This window comes from Coenobita brevimanus, chromosome 80 (genome assembly GCF_032717465.1).
Source record: "Coenobita brevimanus isolate Jiangsu-jjx chromosome 80, ASM3271746v2, whole genome shotgun sequence".
Taxonomy (NCBI): domain Eukaryota; kingdom Metazoa; phylum Arthropoda; class Malacostraca; order Decapoda; family Coenobitidae; genus Coenobita; species Coenobita brevimanus.
This window is the reverse complement of record NC_137033.1, coordinates 18,272,396-18,296,267: the sequence shown is the minus strand read 5'-3', so window position 1 is coordinate 18,296,267 and position 23,872 is coordinate 18,272,396. Positions and strand designations below refer to the sequence as shown.

The 23,872-nt window shown below is 46.7% G+C and overlaps 1 protein-coding gene across 2 annotated transcripts in view; it reads right to left on the bottom strand.

The window, feature by feature from the left end:
* Positions 1–23,872, bottom strand: part of gus (splA/ryanodine receptor domain and SOCS box containing gustavus) — a 173,613-nt gene that overhangs the window by 101,123 nt on the left and 48,618 nt on the right. The window contains exon 1 of one of the 2 annotated variants that reach the window (XM_080279736.1): positions 3,399–3,451. The exons of the other annotated variant lie outside the window; for it this stretch is intronic. Within the exon in view, the coding sequence (XP_080135862.1) occupies positions 3,399–3,436 (38 nt within the window). The 5' untranslated portion in view covers positions 3,437–3,451. Of the gene's footprint in view, positions 1–3,398; positions 3,452–23,872 lie in introns of those variants that run through there. 2 annotated transcript variants of the gene reach the window in all.

Below are 23,872 nucleotides of genomic sequence, written 5' to 3'. Positions count from 1 at the left end.
AAAGGTGGACAGGGGTGGAGAAAGGTGGACAGGGGTGGAGAAAGGCGCAGGAGAGGGAGGGAGGGATGGAGAAATGTAAGGAGAGGGTGGGAGGTGAAGAGAAAGGTACGAAGATGGAAAAGGAAATGAAGAGAAAGGTAACGATTTGGAGTGTGATGATGATGAAGGAAGGAAGGAGGGAGCGAGGGGAGAAACATAAAGAGACTGGGTAAGGGTGATGATGATGATGGGCGAGCGAAAAGAAAAGTAAGGAGATGGAATGAGGACGATGATCATGGTGGGGAACGGAGAGGAGGGAGGGAGGAAAGGTAAGATGGGGCGTGGTTGATGATGATGATGGTGGGGGGGTTAAGCGAGGTAAGGAGATGGAGTGTTGTAGTGGTGGTGGTGATGATAGGGTACAAAGCGATAATGGCAGTGTTGTGACGAGAGAAATACTGAGCTGTGGAAGATGCAGAATGGAAAGGCAGAGTTTGAATGCATGGAGGAGGAGAAGCAGAGAATGACGACAGAAAGATGCCCGTGACCTAGAATGAAACAAGTGGGCGTTGAGGGTTACAAGAGGAGCTGGAGATGAAAGTACTTAAGATACACACACATGCCTATCGACCACACGGGATCACTCAAGCACTCAATCTTCACGCAGTTCTAGTTCCCCCTACAATACAACCTGCAAGAGCTGATGCCACATTCAGGTGAAAGAAATGTATGAGATAAAGAGAAAAGGAAAGTGTTTTTAGGTGTATGGGGGTGAAGGGTAGATGGGAAAGGTAGGGCAGAGGAGGGAAATGTAGGATACGTGAGGGAAAGGTAGGATAAGGGAAGGAAAGGTGGCGCAGAGAAAGGAAAGATAGTGGAGGGGAAGGAAAGGTAGGGTAGGTGAAAGATAAGAAAGGTGAGGGGAAGGTAGGGAAGGGAAGGGAAGGGACAGGTAGGGTAGAGACAGAGAGGTAAAGCAGGAGAGGAAGAGGTGAGGTTGGGGTGGGCTAGGGAAGGAGTGGATAGGGAAGGAAAGGGGGGAGATGATTGGTGTTATGGGTAGGGAAGGGAAAGGGGAGATGGGGTTTGAGTTATGGTGTGCGTTACAGATGGTGTGTCAAAGGAGACGTATTAGGCCTTCCAGTTGTGGTTGGAGGAGGAGGAGGAGGAGGATACGTCCCTGAGTAAGTTACAGGAAGACCTCACGACTTATTTCTGCAATTAATTCTTGCTAGTTTCAGAGACATTTATTTAGATTAGAAGAGTTTTCGTACTAGGAGATTACCTTTCCCTTCCACTGACCTCCTCACCATTAAATGTCTCCTCCTTAACGTAAACTCGCCAGGTAAAGAAATACAATAAGTCGTCCTCTGATCGAAGGGGGTAGTGGCTAAGTTGGTAAGGTGCGTGAGGAAAGTGATCAAACTGTCTTAAGGATGGGTGCGTGAGTCGGAGGAGGCTTAAAAGACAGGCAAAGGCTTACAGAGGGGAAATGGGGGATCTCGAAGGGAACAAGACGATATCAGGCCCACACAACAGAGTCACTTTGAGGTAGCCAACAAAGGTATCTGAGAATTTTCCGTTTTTACATTTTGAAGTGGACGAATCATTTGTAAATATTCTCAAGTTTCTTTTTATGAACGTGTAAGCCTGATACTTTGTTTATCACGACACCACGAAGAAGGAAGTTGACGTAACATTATGAAATACACTATCCATTCAGAATATTTACCTTATTAAAAAGAAAACACGAATAGCAGAGAGAGAAGCCCATTATGAAAAGACTGATCACCTGCTTAAAGATATGTATTTATTTTGACCGAGTGTACAATGCCATGAACTGCTGGTTGAAGTTACCCCCTCCTGCTGACCACCATCCTCCATTTGGGTGGATAGGGAGGGAGTTGAGGGACGTTTGTATAACCGGACAGCTCCACGACCTAGTTATATCAGTGCCACCACATGAAGGCGTCCCTCTCCAGTACCACAGAGAGGGGTACAAAAGACATACAATCGTAATACATAAAATAAATAAATAATAACAAACAGCTACATAATGAAGTGCTCTGATGTCTGAAGGATGCAAGTTAGATCCGAAATTGAGGCAAGGGGCAGACTGATTATTTGTACTTCATTTACACTTCACTGATCTTCACACAACCCACCGACCTGCTACAAACACACCTTCGCACCTGTACTGAATGTACCACAGCAAGTACCGGTATTCAATATGGACGGTGGGTATTAGCGTCCAAAAGGTGACATGTGAAGGTACCTGACATGCAAGAGGACTGTTGCTGGTCTTAGGGAATGATCTGACAAATATACACCCACAGTCGGGGGTTATAAAAAAAAAAAAAAAAAAAAAAAAAAAGGTCTTAAGCGTAACGTTAAAAAAAAAAAATCATACACAGCACAGCTACAAAATACTTTCCCGCATCATGTACACACACACACACACACACACACACACACACACACACACACACACACACACACAGCCAAACTCGTGTGTCAAGTTTGAAGAAAAAATGAATCCGAAAGTACGCTCTCTCTCTCTCTCTCTCTCTCTCTCTCTCTCTCTCTCTCTCTCTCTCTCTCTCTCTCTCTCATGCAATCTCCCCTCCAGCACAATTGCCAAAGGAAAAAGAAAATTGCCAGCCAAGAGAACAAGTGAATTATATGGCATGGCAAAGGAAGTATTCAGAAAGGCTCTCAACTCCTTCACTATGATGATGATGATGATGGTGGTTGTGGTGGTGGTGGATATAATGTACGCAACTTGGACAACACGTTAATATAGCAATGGTCGAGTGAAAACAGAATGCACTACACTATGATACAGACTACACTACATTACACCTACACTACCCTGCACTACATTACACTACACTACACTACACTCAGCCTAAGGTATATTTTTGCCAGTCTGTTACTTGTCATACTCTACCCATTCCTGGTCGGCCTTGAACTACATCGTTTCGTAGTATCAATGCTTGTACTGAGTGGTAAATAACGAATCTATATAGGGTAGGCTGGGTTAGCTCAGTAGGTCGGGATAGGAGAGGAGAGGAGAGAAAAGGAGAGGATTGGCTAGGCTGTTAGGTTAGGTGAGGTGAGGTTAGGCTAGTTAACGTAGGCATGGTTAAATGAGGAGAGGAGAGGAGAGAAAAGGAGAGGATTGGCTAGGCTGTTAGGTTAGGTGAGGTGAGGTTAGGCTAGTTAACGTAGGCATGGTTAAATGAGGAGAGGAGAGGAGATAAAAGGAGAGGATTGGCTAGGCTGTTGGGTTAGGTGAGGTGAGGTGAGGTTAGGCTAGTTAAGGTAGGCATGGTTACGTTAGGTTAGGTTGATTAGTTTAGTCTGGATCAGGTTATATCAGGCACGGTTAAGTTAGGATGAAGAAATAACTAACTCACCGCAGAGTCGCTCCGGTGAAGAACTTGGGATCGAGCATAAGAGGGACGAGGAGTTGGAGGCAGGAGGAGGCGGAGGTAGGCAGAGAAGGAGGTATGAGGTGGAGGTGTGGGGGCTGCGGGGTGCGAACGGGCCTTTCACTGCTGTGTGTGTGTGGGGTGCGGGGGAGGGATGGGGAGGGGAGGGAGTGGGGGGTGGGGGGAGGCCACACAAGCACTTGCCTTCACCTCCACACACACACACACACACACACACACACACACACACACACACACACACACACTGTCGCTGTGGCGGGGACTGAATAGGTGGAGGTCAGGCAGGTAATGTGGTGGAGTGACAGAAGATGTGGTGCTGAGGTAGGTGATGTGGTGAAGGCAGGTAGCTAAGGGAGCAGACGAGAGATGCAGACCAAGGAAGGAAAATAAGGGGCAGACAAATGGGTAGGTGACCAGGCGAGTGGGGAGCAAGGTAAGAGGATTATACAGGTGTGAGAAGAAGGCATGTGAGGGGAGGCAGGTGTGTGTGGAGGCAGGTGTCAGTGGGTAACAGGTGTCGGGGACAAGGATGTGTGGGGGAGACAGGTAAAGAGAGACAGGTGTCAGGGTAAGGTATGTGTAAAGGGGAGGTAGGTGTGTAGGGAGACAGGTAAAGGTAGAAGGGAGACAGGTCTGAGGGGGTATGTATGTGGGGCGGCAGGTACGGGTAGAGAGGTGTTTAGGGGAAGAAGCAGATGTGAAAGACAGGCATGCAGGCAGGCAGACGAGCAAGTGTGCAGGGAGACAGGTAATGTGAGACAGGTGTGGGGGAGGAGCAGCTGTGCGGGAGGCAACAGCAGGCAGGTGTATGACAAGGCGGGTAAAGGAGGCAGGTGTGAGAGGGGAAGACAGGCAGGTGTGAAGCAAAGGCAGGCAGGCAGCTGTGGTGGGGAGAGGGATGAGGCAGACTTAGTACTTCAATGTCCTGCCTGTCCACTAGCCACACACACCAAGGACAGCCCCGTCACCCCATAAGAACACCAGGAAACTAAAGGGCAAAGGTGACTATGCTGACACCCGCCCTCCACACCCCGTTACAGCCACCCACCGCCCACACCCAAGGACATCACGCCCACACTTCCAAAATTACTGCCCAAACTTCCAAAACTATAAGGCCAATAATTCCTCCCACAATGATAGTATTTCACGCTCACAATTCCAAACTTTCCGACCACCCTTTCGATTTGTCGGCTACAACTTTGCCCACACTAACAAAATTTCCATGCCCGGTCCACAGTTACAATATACTCCTCCCACACTTTCAATATTTCTCCCAAAATTTCACTTACAATTCAATTTTTTTTTCCGGCCACACCTCAGGCTTTTTGCACTAACCTCCACACCACCGCATTTTCAACAACGGTAGCTGCTCGGCTGGTCCTCCATTCTCTTTCCCGGCACTTTCAGAGGCTCTCACTTTTACTCTTCATTGTCAAAGCCTTCACCATCTGACACTCAATTTCCACTGGCTTAGCGCAGAAGTAGTAGTAGCTGTGGAAGTGGATGTGGCAGTAGTATCAGCAATAGTAGAGGTATTGCTGTTGAACTTTCACTTCTTATACAATCACTAGATCCTCCACCATCGCAACAGCTTTCAACAATCACCACAGGCCGTTCACATACAGTAGTCGAAGTTGTGGTAATAACAGACGATATGGTAGTAATAATATTCCGTCTCACTTTCACTTCTGAACACCATCACCAGAACCTTCACTATCACAACAGCTTTCAACCACCACCACTGATCCTTCCTATAACCACTTCGCTTATTCTCACCACTTCACTTTCTCCCTCACTATCACCTCCACACCAGGCGACGGTAGGTGGACGACTGTGGTGGTGGGGGAGACAGGTGTGGTGGTGGAAGGAGAGAGGGAGGGAGGTATTACAGGTGGAGGAAAGAGAAAACGAGTGGAGGGAGGGAGGAGAAACGGAGGGGGGGAGAGAACCTGACTGGCCAAACCCGCACGCTAGACTGACTGGGGCATCACAGACAGGTAACTGGTCCCCCTCTCCCCTTCCCCCTTCCTCCTCCTGTCTCTTCTCCCCTCACCTCCCCCTGTTTCCTCCCCCTTCCTCCCTTTCCCTTCCCTCCCTTCCCCTCCAACTGTCTCCTACCTTCCTCCCTCCCCGATCACCTCCCTACTCATTCTCCGTCGACACTCAACTCTCCTCACTCATTCTCCCTCATCTCCCCTTCCCTTTTACTGACTCCCTTTCCCTCCTCTTCCTCCCTTTTCTCTCCTACTTCCTCACTCATTCTCCCTTTCTTCACCCCCCCTCCTGCTCCTCTTCCTCTCTTCTCAAACTTCTACCTCCACTCCATCTTCCTCTCCACTTTCCTCTTCCTCTACCCCAAATTTCCTTCCCCTTCTTCTCTTCCTTCCTCACATTCAACATCACTAACAATACGCACAAGAATGAACCTCTGTGTACGCTCGTGAACACACACACACACACACACACACACACACACACACACACACACACCAAATTACATAACCCTTCACATGTTACGTAGCCAGTACCACACATACAAACACACACACACACACACACACACACACACACACACACACACACACACACACACACACACAAAAACACACACACATACAAAACACATACACAACCAAACAATACACACCCACCAAATTACATAACCCTTCACACGTTACGTAGCCAGTCACACACACACACACACACACACACACACACACACACACACACACACACACACACACACACACACACACACACACACATACAAAACACATACACAACCAAACAATACACACCCACCAAATTACATAACCCTTCACACGTTACGTAGCCAGTCACACACACACACACACACACACACACACACACACACACACACACACACACACACACACACACACAAACACACACAAAATGGGCGTGAGCAAGCAAGTGATGCAGAAAAGTACAGTCGGGTTCAACAGTTCACTTCATATTTCACCTTCCGTGCTTTTCACTTTCCTCTGTTAGTGAGCGAGTGAGTAAAGAGAGAGAATGGACAGTCCACCTTCACAACACTGGGCCACCACCGGAGTGAGTGAGTGAGTGAGTAAGAGTGAGAGAGAGAGAGAGAGGGAGTGAGTGTGAGTGAGGGTAAGAATGACAGTAAGAAGTGTGAGTGAGTGCGTGAGTGAGAGGACAGGGCGTCTTCCCAACCTTGGACCTGCAGTGAACCGTGAACATCAGCCGACGACAGCGACACCAAAAGACAGGTTAGGAAGGAAGAGATATAAGCAACAACAGGAGTAAAGAAAGGAACAGAAGGAACAGCAAAAGGAACGGCAACAGCAAGAAAGTAAACAGAAGCAGAATGGGGGCAAAAACAGGAGTGGATTTGCAGTGAATATAAGACTGAAAGGAAAAGAAGCTGGCGGATAGAAGTAACAGCAGCAGAAGCCAAAGGAACACAAGCAGAAGGGGAGCAAGAATGGAAGTAGATTCTGCAAAGGAAGTAGGAATGGCAGATGGAGAAGCAGATGGATGGCAAAAGGAGAGGCAGATTAAGCAGATGGATGGCAAAAGGAAAGGTTGATTAAGCAGGAGGGGTGTACAAGGGCAGTGAGCGAACATCATCTGGCAAAGAAAGTAAGAAAGAGGCAAGAGGAGCAGCAGCGTAACTAAGAGGATTTAACAAGATAAGTAACACATTGAAAGATAGAATTAAATTTGGTATAGAAATAGCAACAGGAGAAAAAAAAATAACGTAGCGAAGGAGGAGGAGGAGGAGGAGGAGGAGGAGGAGGGAGATTATGACTGAAGAGCATGATGAAGATGAGTGAGCAGGGAGGGTGGGGGTGGGGGGTGATGGAGAGAAAGGGAGTGGGTGGGGGGAGTGGGGGAATGCTGGGGATTGGGGAGGAGGGGAGACTAAGGATTAAGGAAGACTGATGACGGCGAGGACAGAACGTGACGTAAAGAGGTGGTGGAAAAGGAAGAAAATGAGGGAAGGCGGGAGAGAGGAAAACGACAAGGAAAAAGTGGGACGAGAGAGAGAGAGAGAGAGAGAGACAGACAGACAGACAGACAGACAGACAGACAGAGCACTTTACGTATTATAGGGTGGAATACAGCTTAAAAAAAAAAAATATCTCTTTTACGAGTGTAATATGAGGAAATTTGGAAGGGAAGAGGAAGAGGGGAGAGAGGAAGGGAGGTTGGAAGGATTGAGAGGGATGGAAGTGAGACCGTGATGTGAGGGAGGAAAGAGGGAGAAGGGAGAGACTGGGATGTGGGAGAAGAAAGGGGGTGAAGGGAGAGAGGCTCGGATGTGAGGGAGGAAAGAGGGAGACGAGAGGGAGACTAGCACGTGAGGGAAAAAAGGGGGAAGGGAGAGAGGCTCGGATATGAGGGAGGAAAGAGGGAGAAGGGAGAGACTGGGATGTGGGGGGAAAAAGGGGGAACGGAGAGAGGCTGGGATCTGAGGGAGGAAAGAAGAGGGGAAAGACTGAGATGTGGAGAGAGGAGAGAGGGAGAAGGAAGAGGGTATAGTAGGAGAGGTGAGGAAGGGCGTGGGGTGTAAAGGTATGTAATGGAGAGGGAGACTAAAGAAGAAAGGATCATTGAAACACATAATGGGAAAAAAAAAATCTAACCTTTCTACCTCGTTGCTGACAGCGTTATGTAAAATGGGATGCAGGCTAACCACTTCGAATTCCCACATGTTTTGAAATTGACCGTCATTTATTTACGGTTTAGGCTGTAGATTCGCGCACTCAGTTTTAATAATACCATTAATAAGTGTTCGACAGAGGGAGGAAAGAGCGCCCTAAGAGAGGAAGACAATGAGGAAAGAGATGAGAATGAAAAAAGGTAAGGAGGGGAGGGGAAGCAGAAGGGTAATTACCGGGAAGAGGACAGGAGGAAGGAGGAAGGGAAACTAAGTGGAAGAGATGGACATGGGGAATGGGTGGAGTACGTGGAAGGGGCGGAGTGTGTGGAAAAGGGTACGTGGAAGTGAGGGAGTGTGTGGAACTGTGTGTGGAGGGGGTCTGTGAGAGAGACGAAGCATGCGTGGAAGAGGATAGGTATCGAAGTGTGTGGAGGGGATGTATGTGCGATAGGGGACATGTGTGTGTGTGTGTGTGTGTGTGTGTGTGTGTGTGTGTGTGTGTGTGTGTGTGTGTGTGTGTGTGTGTGTGTGTGTGTGTGTGTGTGTGTGTGTGTGTGTGTGTGTGTGTGTGTGTGTGTGTGTGAAACAGGGAAAGCGCGTGGAAGAGGAAATATCAGAGACGGAATACCATGAGATTGTTGTGGGTTGGAGGGAGGAGTGTCTGATGACGAAGAACGGGGAGACCTGGAGGCAAATTTCTCATGTGACCACTTCCTCTGGGATTAAGGCGTTTTGAGACGGGCAGACAGACAGACAAAGAGAGAGAGAGAGAGAGAGAGAGAGAGAGAGAGAGAGAGAGAGACAGACAGACAGACAGACAGACAGAGAGACAGACAGACAGAAAATACACAGAGACTAACACTCCTACAGATGAATGGAGAAAGAAAAAGAAAATAAGTGAAAAGAAAAAAATGAGAGACAAATGGAGGGAAAAAAAAAACACCGAAAACGTAAAATAAAAAGAAATGAAGACAGGCTGGGAAGGAGGAGGCGGAGAGGAATGTACGAGAGAAGATAAAACAGGATTACTGAAATTAAGGACGAAAGATATTATAGGTATTAAGAGGAGGAGGAGGAGGAGGAGGAGTGTGGGGAGGGAGGCGACAGGTGGGGGAAGGGGATAAAATCAAGGGAAACACAGGTAACGGAAAAGGTGGAAGGGAAAGAGGAGGGAATGCAGTGGAGTGGCAGGGAGGGAAAGGGACAGGAAAAGTTGGGAGGGGAAGGGAGCGAGGGATGGAGGGAGAGAGGGGGGAGGGAGACATGGGGAGGGAGATGGAGGGCGAGAGGTAGAGGGCAGGGACAGGTCAGGGAGGTGCTGTGGAGGAGGGAGGTAAGAGGGAAACCTTGGAAGGTGAAAGTAAAAGCCTGCTGCTGCTTCCCTCCTCTCCACTTCTCCCCCTCCCTTCCCCTCCCTTCCCTTCCTCTTCGTCCCCCCCTTCCCCCAGCCTATATCCCCCTACAGTCTCCCTCGCAGCATACTCCCTTAATTGTTATCTGTTTGGATTTTTCTTTTCGTCATCGTCGTCGTCTTCCTACAACAACAACAACAACAACAACAACTACTACTACTACTACTACAATTACTACTACTACTACTACTACTGCTACTACTACTACTATCCTGGACAAATTCAGAAAAAAACTTATACGGCAGTTCCTATACCGCACATAACATCCAAACCAACTCTGGTAAACTTATGTATTTCTATGACCATCAGCTTTTATACTTCTTTAATACAGTGAACACCTGCTGGGATTCTACTGTGCCTTATGACAATGCTTTATCTTACGAGAGGGAAACTCCTGCCCTGTAAAGTTAATGGTGTGGGATGAGGCATGACGATATAAAGCCAAATTACACTTAATGACGTGAGCTTATTGTTAGGCAGAACAAGTGTGAAAGTGACGATAATGTTGACTCCTGTTCAAGACTACTGTAAATTCAACTAAAAACTATTCACTTCAGTTAGACGTAAAACTATTATCTCACCATCTCCAGCAAGAGACTAACACTAGAATACGATTCTAGTCACGAAGATGTGCCATGGGCAGGACGTGGAACCACACTGCTGTCCTATTTTGCCACTAAGCTAAAGGAAATAAGCTGCCACAGGACGAAAACTCACCGCCAAGATAAAATTATGAACTGTACACCGCTACTACTCCCTTCGCTAATTTTTCCGGAGAGTTGGCCATGTCCTTTTCCATTTCTGTTTTGGGTTGGGGTTGGTTTGGTTTGGGTTGGTCTGGTCTGGTCTGGTTTGGTCTGATTTGGTTTGGTTTGGTTTGGGTTAAGTTGGGTTAGGTTAGGTTGGGTTATGTTAGGTTAGGTTGGGCTGTCACCCTTCCTTCCCTTTCTCATAACAATCAACCCTCTTCGTTCACTACTTCACATATCATCTTTTATTTCCCTTTCTCAAAACAACATGTCTACCTATCAATGTATCTATCTCTCTATCTATCTACCTGTCTATCTATCTGCTTGACGCCCCGTCCTTTGAGGTGTGGCTCAGACAAAAGGACTCCAGGCTCCTTTTTTCCCAACGACACGCTCTTTACCTCTCTCTCTCTCTCTCTCTCTCTCTCTCTCTCTCTCTCTCTCTCACCACCTCACTTTCACACACATTCCCGCAGTCAGTCTCATCACAACACTACCGATATCACTACAATCACCATCATCCATCTCTCTCTCTTTCACGGTCAGCTAAACCCCATTACGTCTCCCCCATTTTCTTTAATAAGGGAGGAAAAACTCAGGGATCCGCCTTCCATTTTCTTTTGGGCTACAACTGTTATATTTCACTTTCACTTTACGCTCCCTCAAATAGAAAAGTGAACCAGTCCCACGTTTTCCTCAATTACCCATTTTCTTCCATTCTAAACGGTTCAGGGGGTAACTTGAAATAAAATACCTTCTCTCTCTCTCTCTCTCTCTCTCTCTCTCTCTCTCTCTCTCAACACGCTAAATTTATCATTCACTCAAGGTCTAGGTGACTGTGAGGCTTGACATGTGAGAAAGAATGGGTGTTAGGAGGGTGGGCGAGGCAGGAACTGAGGGCTGGGGAGCAGGGGATGGTGGTGAGGCAGGGAGAAGGGGTTGAGTGGCTGGGTGAGGCAGGGGGAGGCTGGCGGGTGAAGTTGGTGGGAGGGAAGGTATGGAAGGGTAGGATGGAGGGTGAGGTAGGGGGAGGGTGATGGGTGAGGGAAGGGTAGGGAGTGAGGCAAAAGGGAGGGAACGGCAGGGTTGGTGACGTGGGGGGAGGGGGGGTGTTGTGGGTAAGGCAGGTATGTCTGAGGTAGGGGGGAGTGGGCAAGGGGAGGAGGGGAGGGGGCAAGGGGAGGAGGGCTGGGCGACACTGAACGCTGACTGGGTGAACTGAAACGATGACGTAACGATGACGTAATCAGCACCGGGCCAATGAGAGGCGGTCAGGGGTTTGCACACACACACACACACACACACACACACACACACACACACACACACACACACACACACACACACACACACACACACACACCTTTCTCTTTCTCTGGCGGCTGTGGTCGGGCAGGAGGCGGCTCACACTCCGTCCCTGAACAAAAACAACTGCTCAAGCTTCGTATTCCTGTATTATGTGGGGAACTGCTCTTTGCCTTGACGTTTCAGCTTTTATAGTTACGTGTTTGCCTTCCTGGTCTGATTACTGCTGGTGTGTGTGTGTGTGTGTGTGTGTGTGTGTGTGTGTGTGTGTGTGTGTGTGTGTGTGTGTGTGTGTGTGTGTGTGTGTGTGTGTGTGTGTGTGTGTGTGTGTTATTCTTGGTACTTTCGGAGGATTTTTCTTATGCTTCAGGGAGATTTTTCGAACAAGTACAATACACTCTGCATCAACTCCTTCAATACACGACCTCCAAAAGAACAATACAGTAGTCCTCTGGGTGCAGGAACAAAATACAGATCACGTCCTTGGGCTGAAGAGATTAATTTAACCAGCTCGTGGAATATGTGAGTTAACTTTAAATATCTTGCATTAAATGTAATATCTTGCATAGTAATTCCTCTTCGTATTGATCTTTACTACATTCCCTTGCCCATTTCTTACCCTATTCCTACAATACACACCCTACAACCATACAAACCCTACTGCTACCATACACACCTTACTACCATACACACCCTACTGCTACCATACACACCTTACTCCCATACACACCCTACTGCTACCATACACACCTTTCTACCATGTACACCCTATAGCGAGTACATTACACTTTCCTCTCCAGTTCACACTATTATCTCTCCTTCCCTCCCCTGCCCCCTCCAGTGACGTAACTCCCCCCCCACCCACAGGACCAGTTTGGTGGGTGGACTGGCGTATCCTTGGCCAGACTACCTTCCACCCTCACACTCCTTCCCTCCCTCCCTCATACCATCATCATCATCATCCTTCACCCTCATCCTAACACCCTAACTCACCCTCACACTCCTTCCCTCCCTCCCTCAAACCTTCACCCTTATCTAACACCCTAACTCACTCTCACACTCCTTCCCTCCCTCCCTCATACCCTCATCCTCATCCTAACACCCTATTTCATCCTCATACTCCTTCCCTCTCTCCCTCATACCATCACCCTCATCCTAACACCCTAACTCACTCTCACATTCCTTCTCTCCCTCACTCACATCCTCACCCTCATCCTCCGTCCTTCACTCTCATCCTAACACCCTAACTCACCCTCACATCCTCCTACCGTCACTCTTCCTGCTTTTCTATCCTTGTCTTTAACAAGCTGAATAAATTTGCTAGTTATAATCTACCCTATAATGAACAGCCTCGAAAGGACTGATATTGCTTGTTTTCCTTCGCAGTCCTTGGCGCTCCTTCCCTCACCTCTTTTCTCACCATCTCACCTTCATCCTCCTCCATCCCCTCCTTCCCTCACCCACCATCACCTACATCACTCTCCCCTTCTCAAAACTCTCACTCCTCACGCTCCTTCACACCACCTTCCCAAGTTCGTGTGAAAGAATTATAGTTAGAAGAGGAAAGCGAGGAGAAATTAAATATTAGGCAGGATTTTGTCCCTATTACCTCTATGTTCTTCAATAGTTTATCTCTGTCTTTCTGTATTTTTATGAGTATTCCCTAAAACAATTCCGTCTTTCCTTTATATTTGTTTTAGTCTTCTTTCCCTCCGTCTCATCCATCTTTACAGTTCGCTATTCTCTCTTCATTTTCACTTACTCCTCTCTCACCCTTTCTCCTGTCCCTATACATCTCCCTCGTCCTTTCCTCTCCCTCTCCCTTCTCCTTATCTCTTTTTCATTCTTCCTTCGCCCTTCTCCTCGTCCCTATTCCTTTCCATAACTTCCTTCCCTTTCCCTCTCCTTACCTTCCTTCCCTCTCCTTCATTCTACTGTCACCCTTCGTTTCCCTGTCTTTATTCCTCTCCCTAACTTCCTTCCCTCTCCCTCTCCCTTCTTCCCTTCTGTCTCCCTCACCCTTCTTCCCTTCCCTTCCTCGCTCCGACCCCTGCGTTTCATTACACTTCCTTGTGTTCCTCTCCCTCTCTTTGTCTGCCTCTCCCCTCTCTCTCCTTCCACCTTTCATCCCTTGCTCTTTTCTCCCCTCCCTCCACTTTCCTTCTATCCATCTAATTTACTCTCCCTCTCCCTTCCACGTTTCTCCCCTTCTTTTTATAACTCTCCCCTTCCCTCTCAGCTCCCCTCTTTCCTATCTCCTATCCTATTCTCAGTTCTTTCCTTCCTGCTCTCTCTCTCTCTCTCTCTCTCTCTCTCTCTCTCTCTCTCTCCCTCCTACCTCCTACATTTACCTTTCTATATTTACACATTCTCTCTTCTCTCATCCCTCTCCACATTTCCCCATTCCCCTCCCAAGCTGACAAGTACACGAATCCTACCAAACACATCCTACTGCTACCATACACACCCTCCTCCTACCATACACGCCCTACTCCTACCATACACAACACCCTACTCCTACCATACACACCCTCCTCCTACCATACACAACACCCTACTCCTACCATACACACCCTCCTCCTAGCATAAACCCTCTCCTACCATACACACCCTCCTCCTACCATACACATATTTATAAAGTTTCCTAGGATTACGTTGTGTATGGGATTATTTGTGTATATATTTCTTATTTTAAGTCGCATTATAAGAACCGTAATACCTGTTCCTAAGTGATTTATTTTGCATACTAGACCTTAAAATTCTCTTATTCCTAGAAATTCTCTTATACTTTATTTACATCGTTCTACTACCAACATTATTTTTTCTTCAATAACATACTAAAGGAAACTGAAGTGCAATGTGGAGAATAGATCGCTAAGGAAAAAGTGTTAAGAAGCGTCCTGGCCTTTGGTTCCTTCTTCCTTGCATAAAAAAAAAAAAAAAAAACTGGAATGAACCTGTACTCCACACAAGCAAATGTTCAGGTCGATAAAGCAAAATAAATCGCTAAGCAGGAGGTGTTAAGAAGCGTCCTCTGCCACCTGGAATTAACCTCTACTCCAAACAAGCAAATGTTAAGGTCGATAAAGCAAAATAAATCGCTCAAGAGGAGGTGTTACTCTACTGCACCCTCCACCTGGCCTGACACAGAACAATGCTTTATCATCCTCTTCTCAGCGGTGACTCTTATCTTATCGTGAGGGGGACCGTGAGAGCAGATGTTACTGATAAGCTAATGGTATTTCACTGATAAGCTTAGAGGGGATGAAAGGAATAGTGCACTTCGTCATCTCTTTTATCTTGGTCCATCTATGTAAAAAACTAAAATAAAACTAGTAATAGTAATAACAACAACAATAGTAATAATAATAATAATAATAATAATAATAATAATAATAATAATATAATAATAATAATAATAATAATAATAACTTCTTACTTTTGCCAAAACTCAATATTTTTCTCGTTGGCCAGCAGGTAACTCAGGAAACAGCAGGTGAGATGCGTCAACAACTATGAGGTATTTGACTACCAGCTGGATGCCTGCTTAAATGAAACACCGGGGGGAGTAGGAGAGAGAGAGAGAGAGAGAGAGAGAGAGAGAGAGAGAGAGAGAGAGAGAGAGAGAGAGGACAAAGGAGTACAAAGGAAAGAAAACAGCGACACACCTATTCTTCCCATCGTGGCTGTTTGGTGTAGGGAAGGTTATAACTACCAAAATCTATCCTATCAGTTAAAGACAAGGATAGACAAACAGCAAGGCGCCCGTGTGGCCATGGAGGAGGAAGGAAAGGATGGAGGAGACGATGGGAGAGGAGTGGGTGAGAATGAAAGGAAAAGTAACGGAGGGAGGACATAGAGGGAAGGGAGGATAGAGGAAAAGGTAGGAAGAAAGGGAGAGAACAGGAGGGATGCAGGAGCATGGGAACTGAGGAAAGAAAAAGGGAAAAAAGGCAAGGAAGGAAGGGAGGGAGATAAAAGAGATGGTGGAGGGAGGAGAGGAAAGGAAAGAAATGTAAGGGAGGGGAGACAAAATAATGGCGAGGAATAGAAGGAGGGAAGAAGGAAGAAACAGAAAAGGACGAGGAGGAAGGGAATGCAAAAAGGGGGGAAAGAATGAATACCACGGAAGGCAACGGGAGGGATGGAAGGGAAGGAAAGACCCGTAAAAGGAGGAGAAGGGAAGGGAGGGGAAGCACAGGGGGGGAGGGAGGAGAGAAGGGGGAGCAAAGGGGGGAGGGGGAGAGGAGGGGAGGGAAGGGAAGCAGAGGGAAGGAGGGGAGGTTAGAGAGGGGTGGGAGACGCCAGGTGGGTCCCATCAGCTGATAGCCAGGCACTAAACCTAAAATACACCCCCCAACAATCTCTCCCCTCCCCTACTCCCCCCTCAACATCCCCTCCCCTCCCCTTCCTCCCCAAACATCCCCTCCCTTCATATACAACACAATGCTCTCACTACTCCATGTCAGTATGTAGTGTTGTGCAAATTCTCTCTCTCTCTCTCTCTCTCTCTCTCTCTCTCTCTCTCTCTCTCTCTCTCTCTCTCTCTCTCTCAATACACCAGGCCACAAAGAACCATCAGTATAATATATGAAATGAATCTAAAGAAATTGTATATAGTTCGAAATAATACAGTAAACCTCTTCTTTCAACTACCATCCTATCCTACCACACTATCACACCCTCCTACCACACTGCAACACACCCCTACCACACTACCACACCCACCTACCACACTACCACCCTCCCTGAGCCAGCCTGCTAACCCTGAGTGACGGACATGCCCAAACACTTCACCACTGCCTTCTGTTTGCCCACCTTTACGCCATTTTCTTTCTAATAACAACCAAACCCAAACTAGCCTAAACCCAGACTCATGTACCAATGCCTAACTTAAAATACTGCAAGAATTAACAGAGACCTAATTCACCGCACACCCTAACATTAACCACATTTAACAACCGAACTCAACACCCTCCACACATAACGTAACGAACTCTAAACTAAACTAGCGTAACCTAACGTAAATTAACCTAACCAAATCAAACTTTATCTCACCTAATCTAATCTTCACCAACCTGACCTTAACTCTCTTCACCTACCCTACCAAAATCCTTTTCCCTGGCACCAGCTTACCCCGAAACAGACGCAAAAGCAAGGAATTCCACACCATCACACCCGCTAAAATTACCCATAACTCACAATATCCATTTCAATTACAGATATTAATTCAACAGTGCCTCACCTTACCCACTCTGATCGACTGTACTTTTAACGAAATGCTTTTCTTTAGCTTACAAGACCCCAAAACAGACTGGGGATTTAACACCATTACACCTACTACAATATCTTACAACCCACAACAACAATCACAGTCACAACCACCACCACATCATCACCATCCACAATACAATCACCACCACCACCAACACCACCATAACAACAGCAATAACAACATCTACGGCAACAGGAACAACAATTCATTCCACCAATTACAAAAAAATAAAAATAAATAAATAAAATAACAACACATAACCCAGCTGTACTTAAATTATCCCTACCTTAACAAATGCTTCTTCAACTCACTGCATCTAAAATTCCACACACTCCGCAACAGCAAGAACTTAAATTCCCAACCTGCTTAATTAACTTTCTGCTACCACGTCCAGAGCAAGGCATTCTAAATAGTAGCGAGAGAAATGAAGGTGTTTTGGTAGGTGCTTATTCAATGGACAGGGTGAAGAGATGGAGTGACATGGAAGGGGAGGGACGGACAAGAGGTATAAGGACTGTGGAGTGAATGAGTATGTGAGCTGGGGACATGAGTGGTATAGGAGTGAGTTGGGGACGTCAGTGAGTAAGCTAGTGGGTGAGTGAGATAAGGATATTGGTGAGTGGGTGAGATGAATGAGTTTGAGTGCATGAGGTGGGGAAATTAGTGAATCAGTGAATAAGCTGAAGCTATGAGTGAAACTGAGTGAGCGGGGATATGAGTGAGTTTGTGAGTGGGTTGGGAACATCGGTGAGTGGGTGGGTTGGGGACACAAGTGAGAGTGTGAGTTAGGGACGACAGAGTCAGTGAGGCAGGAGAGCACTGACGCAGAGTTAAGGGTGAGTGGGGCGTAAGTAGCAGAAGTTTGAGCATGACAGAGTTTAGAGTGGCAAGTGTTAAAGCTGAGTGACACCAATGTTAATGCATAATATTTCTCACTCTTTCACATCCAACAGATCTCTCCAAAGGTAAATAAATCTATCTATCTATCTATATACCTAGGCTGTTTCCCCCAAGGAAAGGGAGGTAGCTGAGACAGGACGACACACTCCCCATTTACTCATCCATTCAAACACATTCATTCGCATCTTAGCCCCAAAGGGGAGAACGGACAGATCCTCACCGCACCACACCGCACAAGGGTCAACTGCGCAATGCAATCAGTGACATCCGCAGCAGGGCCCGACAGCAGAGCTGGTTTACCCCTGCCACATCATAACAGACCCATCCCCTTACCCGCACCTGACCTGACTAGCTGATCAGACCAAATGCGGGAGAATATCCCCTCAGGGCTGCGTCATCACTTATTCATTCACAATTTCTCTCCATTTATTTCTGTCACGCACAGCCACTCTTTCTTGCTCAACAGACATCCCTCTCGCATCCAGTGCTCTCTTCACACTGTCCATCCATCCTATTCGTGGTCTTCCTCTCAGCCTTACTGTACACCTCTCACATCAGATCTAGTTATCTTTTTCACCAATCGCTCATTATCCATTCTTTCCATATGCCCAAACCATCGCAACACCCTCTGCTCAACTCTACCAGCCATCTCCCGAACAACTCCAGTTCTCCTTCGCACTTCATCATTTCGCACTCGATCCATACGCGTCACTCCACACATACTCCTCAGACACCTCATCTCCATTACATTCAAACGAATAAATACAAAATTGTCCTACAGCTGAAGAGGTTGAAACTTGAGAGCTACGTGTGTTATTAGTACCGGTATATGTTTATTTTTTTCCACTAAAATGACGTGTTACTCTTCCTTTCACGCTCTCTCTAAACGATTTAATTCAGTTTCGGAAAAGAAAAAAAAAATCCAAAGTGATGATACACCCTTCATTCGTGTTTACCTACAAGCTGGGGAAAAAGACCTGAAGGTGAGAGTTGGAAATGAGATGGAATAAGAAAATACAGCCAAGAGTGAGAGCTGGGAATACAAACGGGAACTGAAAATGGCTGAAAATAAGAGTTGTCGAGTAACAGATGGGAGACGCGAATAAGAGCTGGAAGGGAGAGCTGGGAGTAGGAGGAAGGGAGAGCTGGGAGTAGGAGGAAGGGAGGCGGACGAGAGTTGGAAGTGAGAGTGAGAGCTGAGAGAGTATACAAGCAGCCGGGATCAGGCCTATACTGAAAGGGCAATGACCGAATGGGGAACGGAGGCTGAGGAGGGGGGGGAGGGTTTGGGTAGAAAAGAGGGAGGCGGGGAGGGAGAGAAAAAGGGCAGGGAGGGAGGGAGAGAACAGGTAGGCAGGCTGGGGACTGGAAGTAATGGGAAAAATCAAATAATGGTGTGGTGGGGAGACGTTGAAGGGAGAAGGGGGGTGAGTTAGGGCAGGAGGGAGAAGGAAGGGAGAGATACAGGTTCAAAGTGTCAGGCAATGGAATAGGGAGGGACAAATGAGAAAGGGAGAGACGAAGAGAAACCAAGAAGGGAGGAGAAAAATCAGAGTGGGATTACGGCAGGCAAGAGAATGACAGGTGGGGAACGGTGAGAGGAAGGGACAGGCAGAATGGTCAGGAATGGGATTAGCAAAGAGGAAATGAGAGGAGAAAGGAAGAGTCGAGAAGGGGAGGAGGAAGATGAAAAGTAGGAGGGACACAGAAAAAAAAAATCGGGAGGTGGAGAAAAAAAAAACTAAGAGTAAAATTAAATGGAAAGAGGAAATGAAAGCAAATGAAGAAAGATATAAGAAGAAATGGAGGAAGATGATAAAACTGGGAGAAAGGGACAGGATCTACAGACAGGACAGGAAATGGTGACAGATAGAGACAGGGGAAAAGGAAGGAGGGGAATGAGGGAAAGGAAAAAAATAGGATAAGAAGAAGAAGAAAGGAAAAAAAAAACAGGAGGGAGGGAGAGAATGGAATAAGGGAGAGAAGGGGAAAAAGGGGAATAAAGGACGGAATATAACGACATGAAAGGGAGAGGAGAGGAAGAGGCATCGGAGAAGGGGAAAAAGAAGATGAGAAACAGGACAAAGGAGACAAAGGGGAGAGGAGAAAAAATAAGAAGGGAGAAGGGGGAAAATAAGGGAAAGACAGGGAGAGAAGACGGAACGAAGGAGAGGGAGAGAGGATGAAAAAGGAAGAAAAGGATGGAGGAAGAGAGAAGAAACCGAGGAAAGAGGAGGCAAGAGGAAGAAAAGGCATAAAGAAAGGGGAAACAAAAAAAAATATAGAAGAATGGAGCGAGGGGAAAGATAGAAGAGAAGAGGAGAAATGAAGGATCAAAGGAGAAAAGAGGATGAAATGAAGAGGTAAAAAGAGCAACTGGCAGAGAGAGAGGAGGAAGAGAGGAAGACAGAAAAAGAGAAAGACTGAAAAGAGAAGAACAAAAAAAAAAGAGAGAAATTAAGAGAGTAGATATGAGAGAAGGAGGACGTAAAGAGGAAAAAAATATGAGATGGAAGAGGAAGGGGAGAGGAAACAGGGGGGGAGCAGAGGAGGAAGGAAGTGAGGATGGAGGGAAGTAGGGAGCGAGGAAGAGGCATGCAGACAGCTGTGGTAGGCGTCCAATTCTCTCTCTCTCTCTCTCTCTCTCTCTCTCACACACACACACACACACACACACACACACACACACAATTTTATTTACGTTTTTTTTTTACTTCTTCTCCTTCACCCTCTACCAATCCTTCCTTCCCTCCTCTTATTCTTATTCTTCTGTTCCTTTCCTCTACCTTTTACTTTCCTCACCATTCCATTCCTTCTCTCTCCTCTCCTTCCTCCCTCCCATTTACTCTCTCTGCATCCATCAATGCTTTCTTTGTCTCTTTCTTATTTTCTCATATTCATTTCTCCTCTTCTCTGTTCTTTCCACATACCTAAATTTCTCACCTTTTCTGCCTCTGACTCATATAATCCCCCTCCCCTCCCCCTCCCCACCCTTTTCTCAATGTTGCCTGCCGCCTCCCCTTCCCCACCCTTCCCTCACTCTTGCCTGCCGCCCCTCCCCCTCCCCTCCCCTCTCATCCGTCTCCCGTCTCCCCCTACCCTTTCTCCTCCATAACCTTCCCGTCTCAATCCCTCTCCATATTTTCCCCTCTCCCTTCCCCTCCCATAACCACCTATCTCCCCTCCCATCCCACCCACCCCCTCCTCTCCTCTCCATAGCCTCTCCCTGTCATTCCCTCTGCATACTTATTCCTTCATTTCCTTCTTTCTCCACTCCTCTCCACACTTCACCTTCTCCCTCCTCCTCATTCTTCCTCCCACTTTTTCCCTTTCCCTCCATCCCCCCTTAATCTCTCTCTCTCTCTCTCTCTCTCTCTCTCTCTCTCTCTCTCTCTCTCTCTCTCTCTCTCTCTCTCTCTCTCCTGGGCCACTTACCGAGCATTTCGTCCCTAGCCACACTCGCACACACTTACCTGCGGAAAAAAAAGAAAAGCATTAGGCTACTTACGGAAAAATAAAGTGAGGTATGGAAATCTCTCTCTCTCCCTCCCTCTCGCTCTGTGTGTGTGTGTGTGTGTGTGTGTGTATGTGTGTGTGTGTGTTCGAGGGAGAGAGAGAGAGAGAGAGAGAGAAAATGATGGAGGGGGAAGGAAGCAAGAAGGTAATTAAGAGTGACGTAGTGAGGAAGCCGAGGGAGAGGTAGGGACAGAAAGAGAGGGAGAGGAAGAGGAGAGGGAGGGGAGGAAGAGAGCAAGAGAAAGAGAGGGAGAAGGAGGGAGAGTGCGAGACGATGAAAGGAGAAAAGGAGGGAGAGAGAGTGAACGAGGAATAGTAGGATGGGAATTGGGAAAGGGAGACAAAGATGATGGAAGAAGAGGGAGAAGGAAGAGAAGGGAGGAAAGAAGGGAGAAAGAAGTCAAATGATGAAGGAGTTGGTGCTACGAAGGGAGGAGAAGGAAGAGGGAGAAATGCAAGTGCACTAGAGAGGAGGGGAACGGGGAAGGAAAGGGGGAAGGGTAAAAGGAGAAAGAGAAGAAAAGGAAAGAGAGAGAGGAGAAAAGGAAGGAAAGGAGAATAAAAGGAAGAAGACTGGAAGAAAGGAAAAAAAAAAAGGTAAGAGGGGGAGAAGAGAAGAAAGGGAAGAATTAGAGAGGGAGAAGAAAGGGATGAATTAGAAAGGGAGAAGGGTAGAGGAAAATAAGGAAGAAAGGGAGAGGAAGGAGGGGAGGGAAGGGAGAGATGTGCAGAAGGGTGAGGAGGGTGGTGCAGCGAAGAGGGAGGAAGGGAGAGGGAAAGGGAAGCTAAAATGGCGGAAGGCTATGGAGGGATGGCTGAAGATGGAGGCAGGCAGGAACACAAAGACTGACTAGGAGAGAGAGAGAGAGAGAGAGAGAGAGAGAGAGAGAGAGAGAGAGAGAGAGAGAGAAGGGAGTAGGCAGGAACAGAGGGGAAGGGTAAGGGTGAGGGGGAAGGAGGAAGAAGGTGGGGGAGGAGGTATGGGCAGGAAGAGGGAGGGTGGTAAGGAATGCAGAGGTCACCGCAGAACGAGGCTGAGGGAAAGAGAGCAGGAAAGTCCTGAAATAAAACGAACACTAAAGAAAGCACAACGAAAATAAAGGACGAAGAAAAACAGGAAAAGGTGCAAGACAGTGAGAATATGGTACCAAATGACACCAAAGGGAAGGGAAAGAGGTTGGAAAAATCTGGGAATAGAACGAAAAAGAGGAAATGAAGAAAACAGGAATAAGATGAAGGAAAGTCTGTGAAAAACAGGAGTAGAGATGATGATAAACCTGACAAGAAGGGAAGAAAAAAAAGACGTGGAGAATTTGAGAGGACACAGAGAACTTGAAAAAGGAAAGAGGGAAAGGAAGGTCTGGAAGGGAGTGAGAAGTCGAGGATACAAAGAAAAAGGATGAGAAAAGGTGAGAGAGAGAGAGAGAGAGAGAGAGAGAGAGAGAGAGAGAGAGAAATGTAAGATAAACAGAGTGGGAGTGAGAGAATACCCACACATTTCCCATTTCCTCCAACACATTGTTATCTTAATTTCACCTGGATTGCCTTCTTCCTTCTCTCTCTCTCTCTCTCTCTCTCTCTCTCTCTCTCTCTCTCTCTCACTCTCATTATTTTATTCCTCCACCTCAAATTTCTTCCCGTCTTTCTCTCTTCTAGTTTTTATCACTTACAATCTCTCCTTTTCTCTGCTGCCTTTTTATCACATATTCATAATGTTTCTTTCTTCCTCCCTCCTCTTCACTGTCTCCATATTTTCTGTTTCTCTATCTCTTATCATTATCGCCTTCCATTTTTCTCTCCCTCCTACCCCTTATCACTTCTACAATAATTTCTCTCAATTATCTCCCTATCTCTCAGTCTCTGTCTTTCTCTTACTAATCATTACCTTTACCCTCCCTCGTCTTCTCCACTTCTGTTTTATCTCTTATCAATTTCTCTTATCTTATCCTCCTTATAATTATCATTCCATCTTCCTCTCCTCTTCCCTACATCCTCCTTTATTACATCTTACTATTCTTTCCTCCTATTCCTCCTTACTCATTCTTTTTACCCCCCGCCTCTCTTCCTTTATTCTTTATCAGTTTCACTCAGTTCATTATCACTTTCTTGTAGCTTCCTTCTTTATTCCTTCCTTTCCACCATAATAATTTTCTTCTCTCCATACATCCTTCCTTCCATCGTTCGCCTATTCATTCCTTCTATCCCTCCCTCCCTCCTTCCTTCCTTCCTACCTTCCTTCGTTTCATCCATCCATTCTTCATCCTTTCCTTTCTTCCTTACATCATTCCTTCCTTCCTTCCTTCCTTCCTTCGTCCCATCCATCTTTCCTCTCTTCCCTCCTTACATCATTCTTTCATTCCTCCCTTCCCTCCCTCCCTCCTTCCTTCATTTCTCCCTTCCTTCCTTCCTTCGTTCCATCCATCCATTCTTCATCTTTCCTTCCTTCCTTACATCATTCCTTCCTTCCTTCCTTTGTTCCATCCATTCATCCATCCTTCCTCTCTTCCTTACATCATTCTTTCATTCCTTTCTTCCCTCCTTCCTTCCTTATGTCATTCTTTCATTCCTCTCTTCCCTCCTTCTTCCTTCTTTCCTTTCTTGGTACAGCCACGTAGGTTAATTAAAGGTGT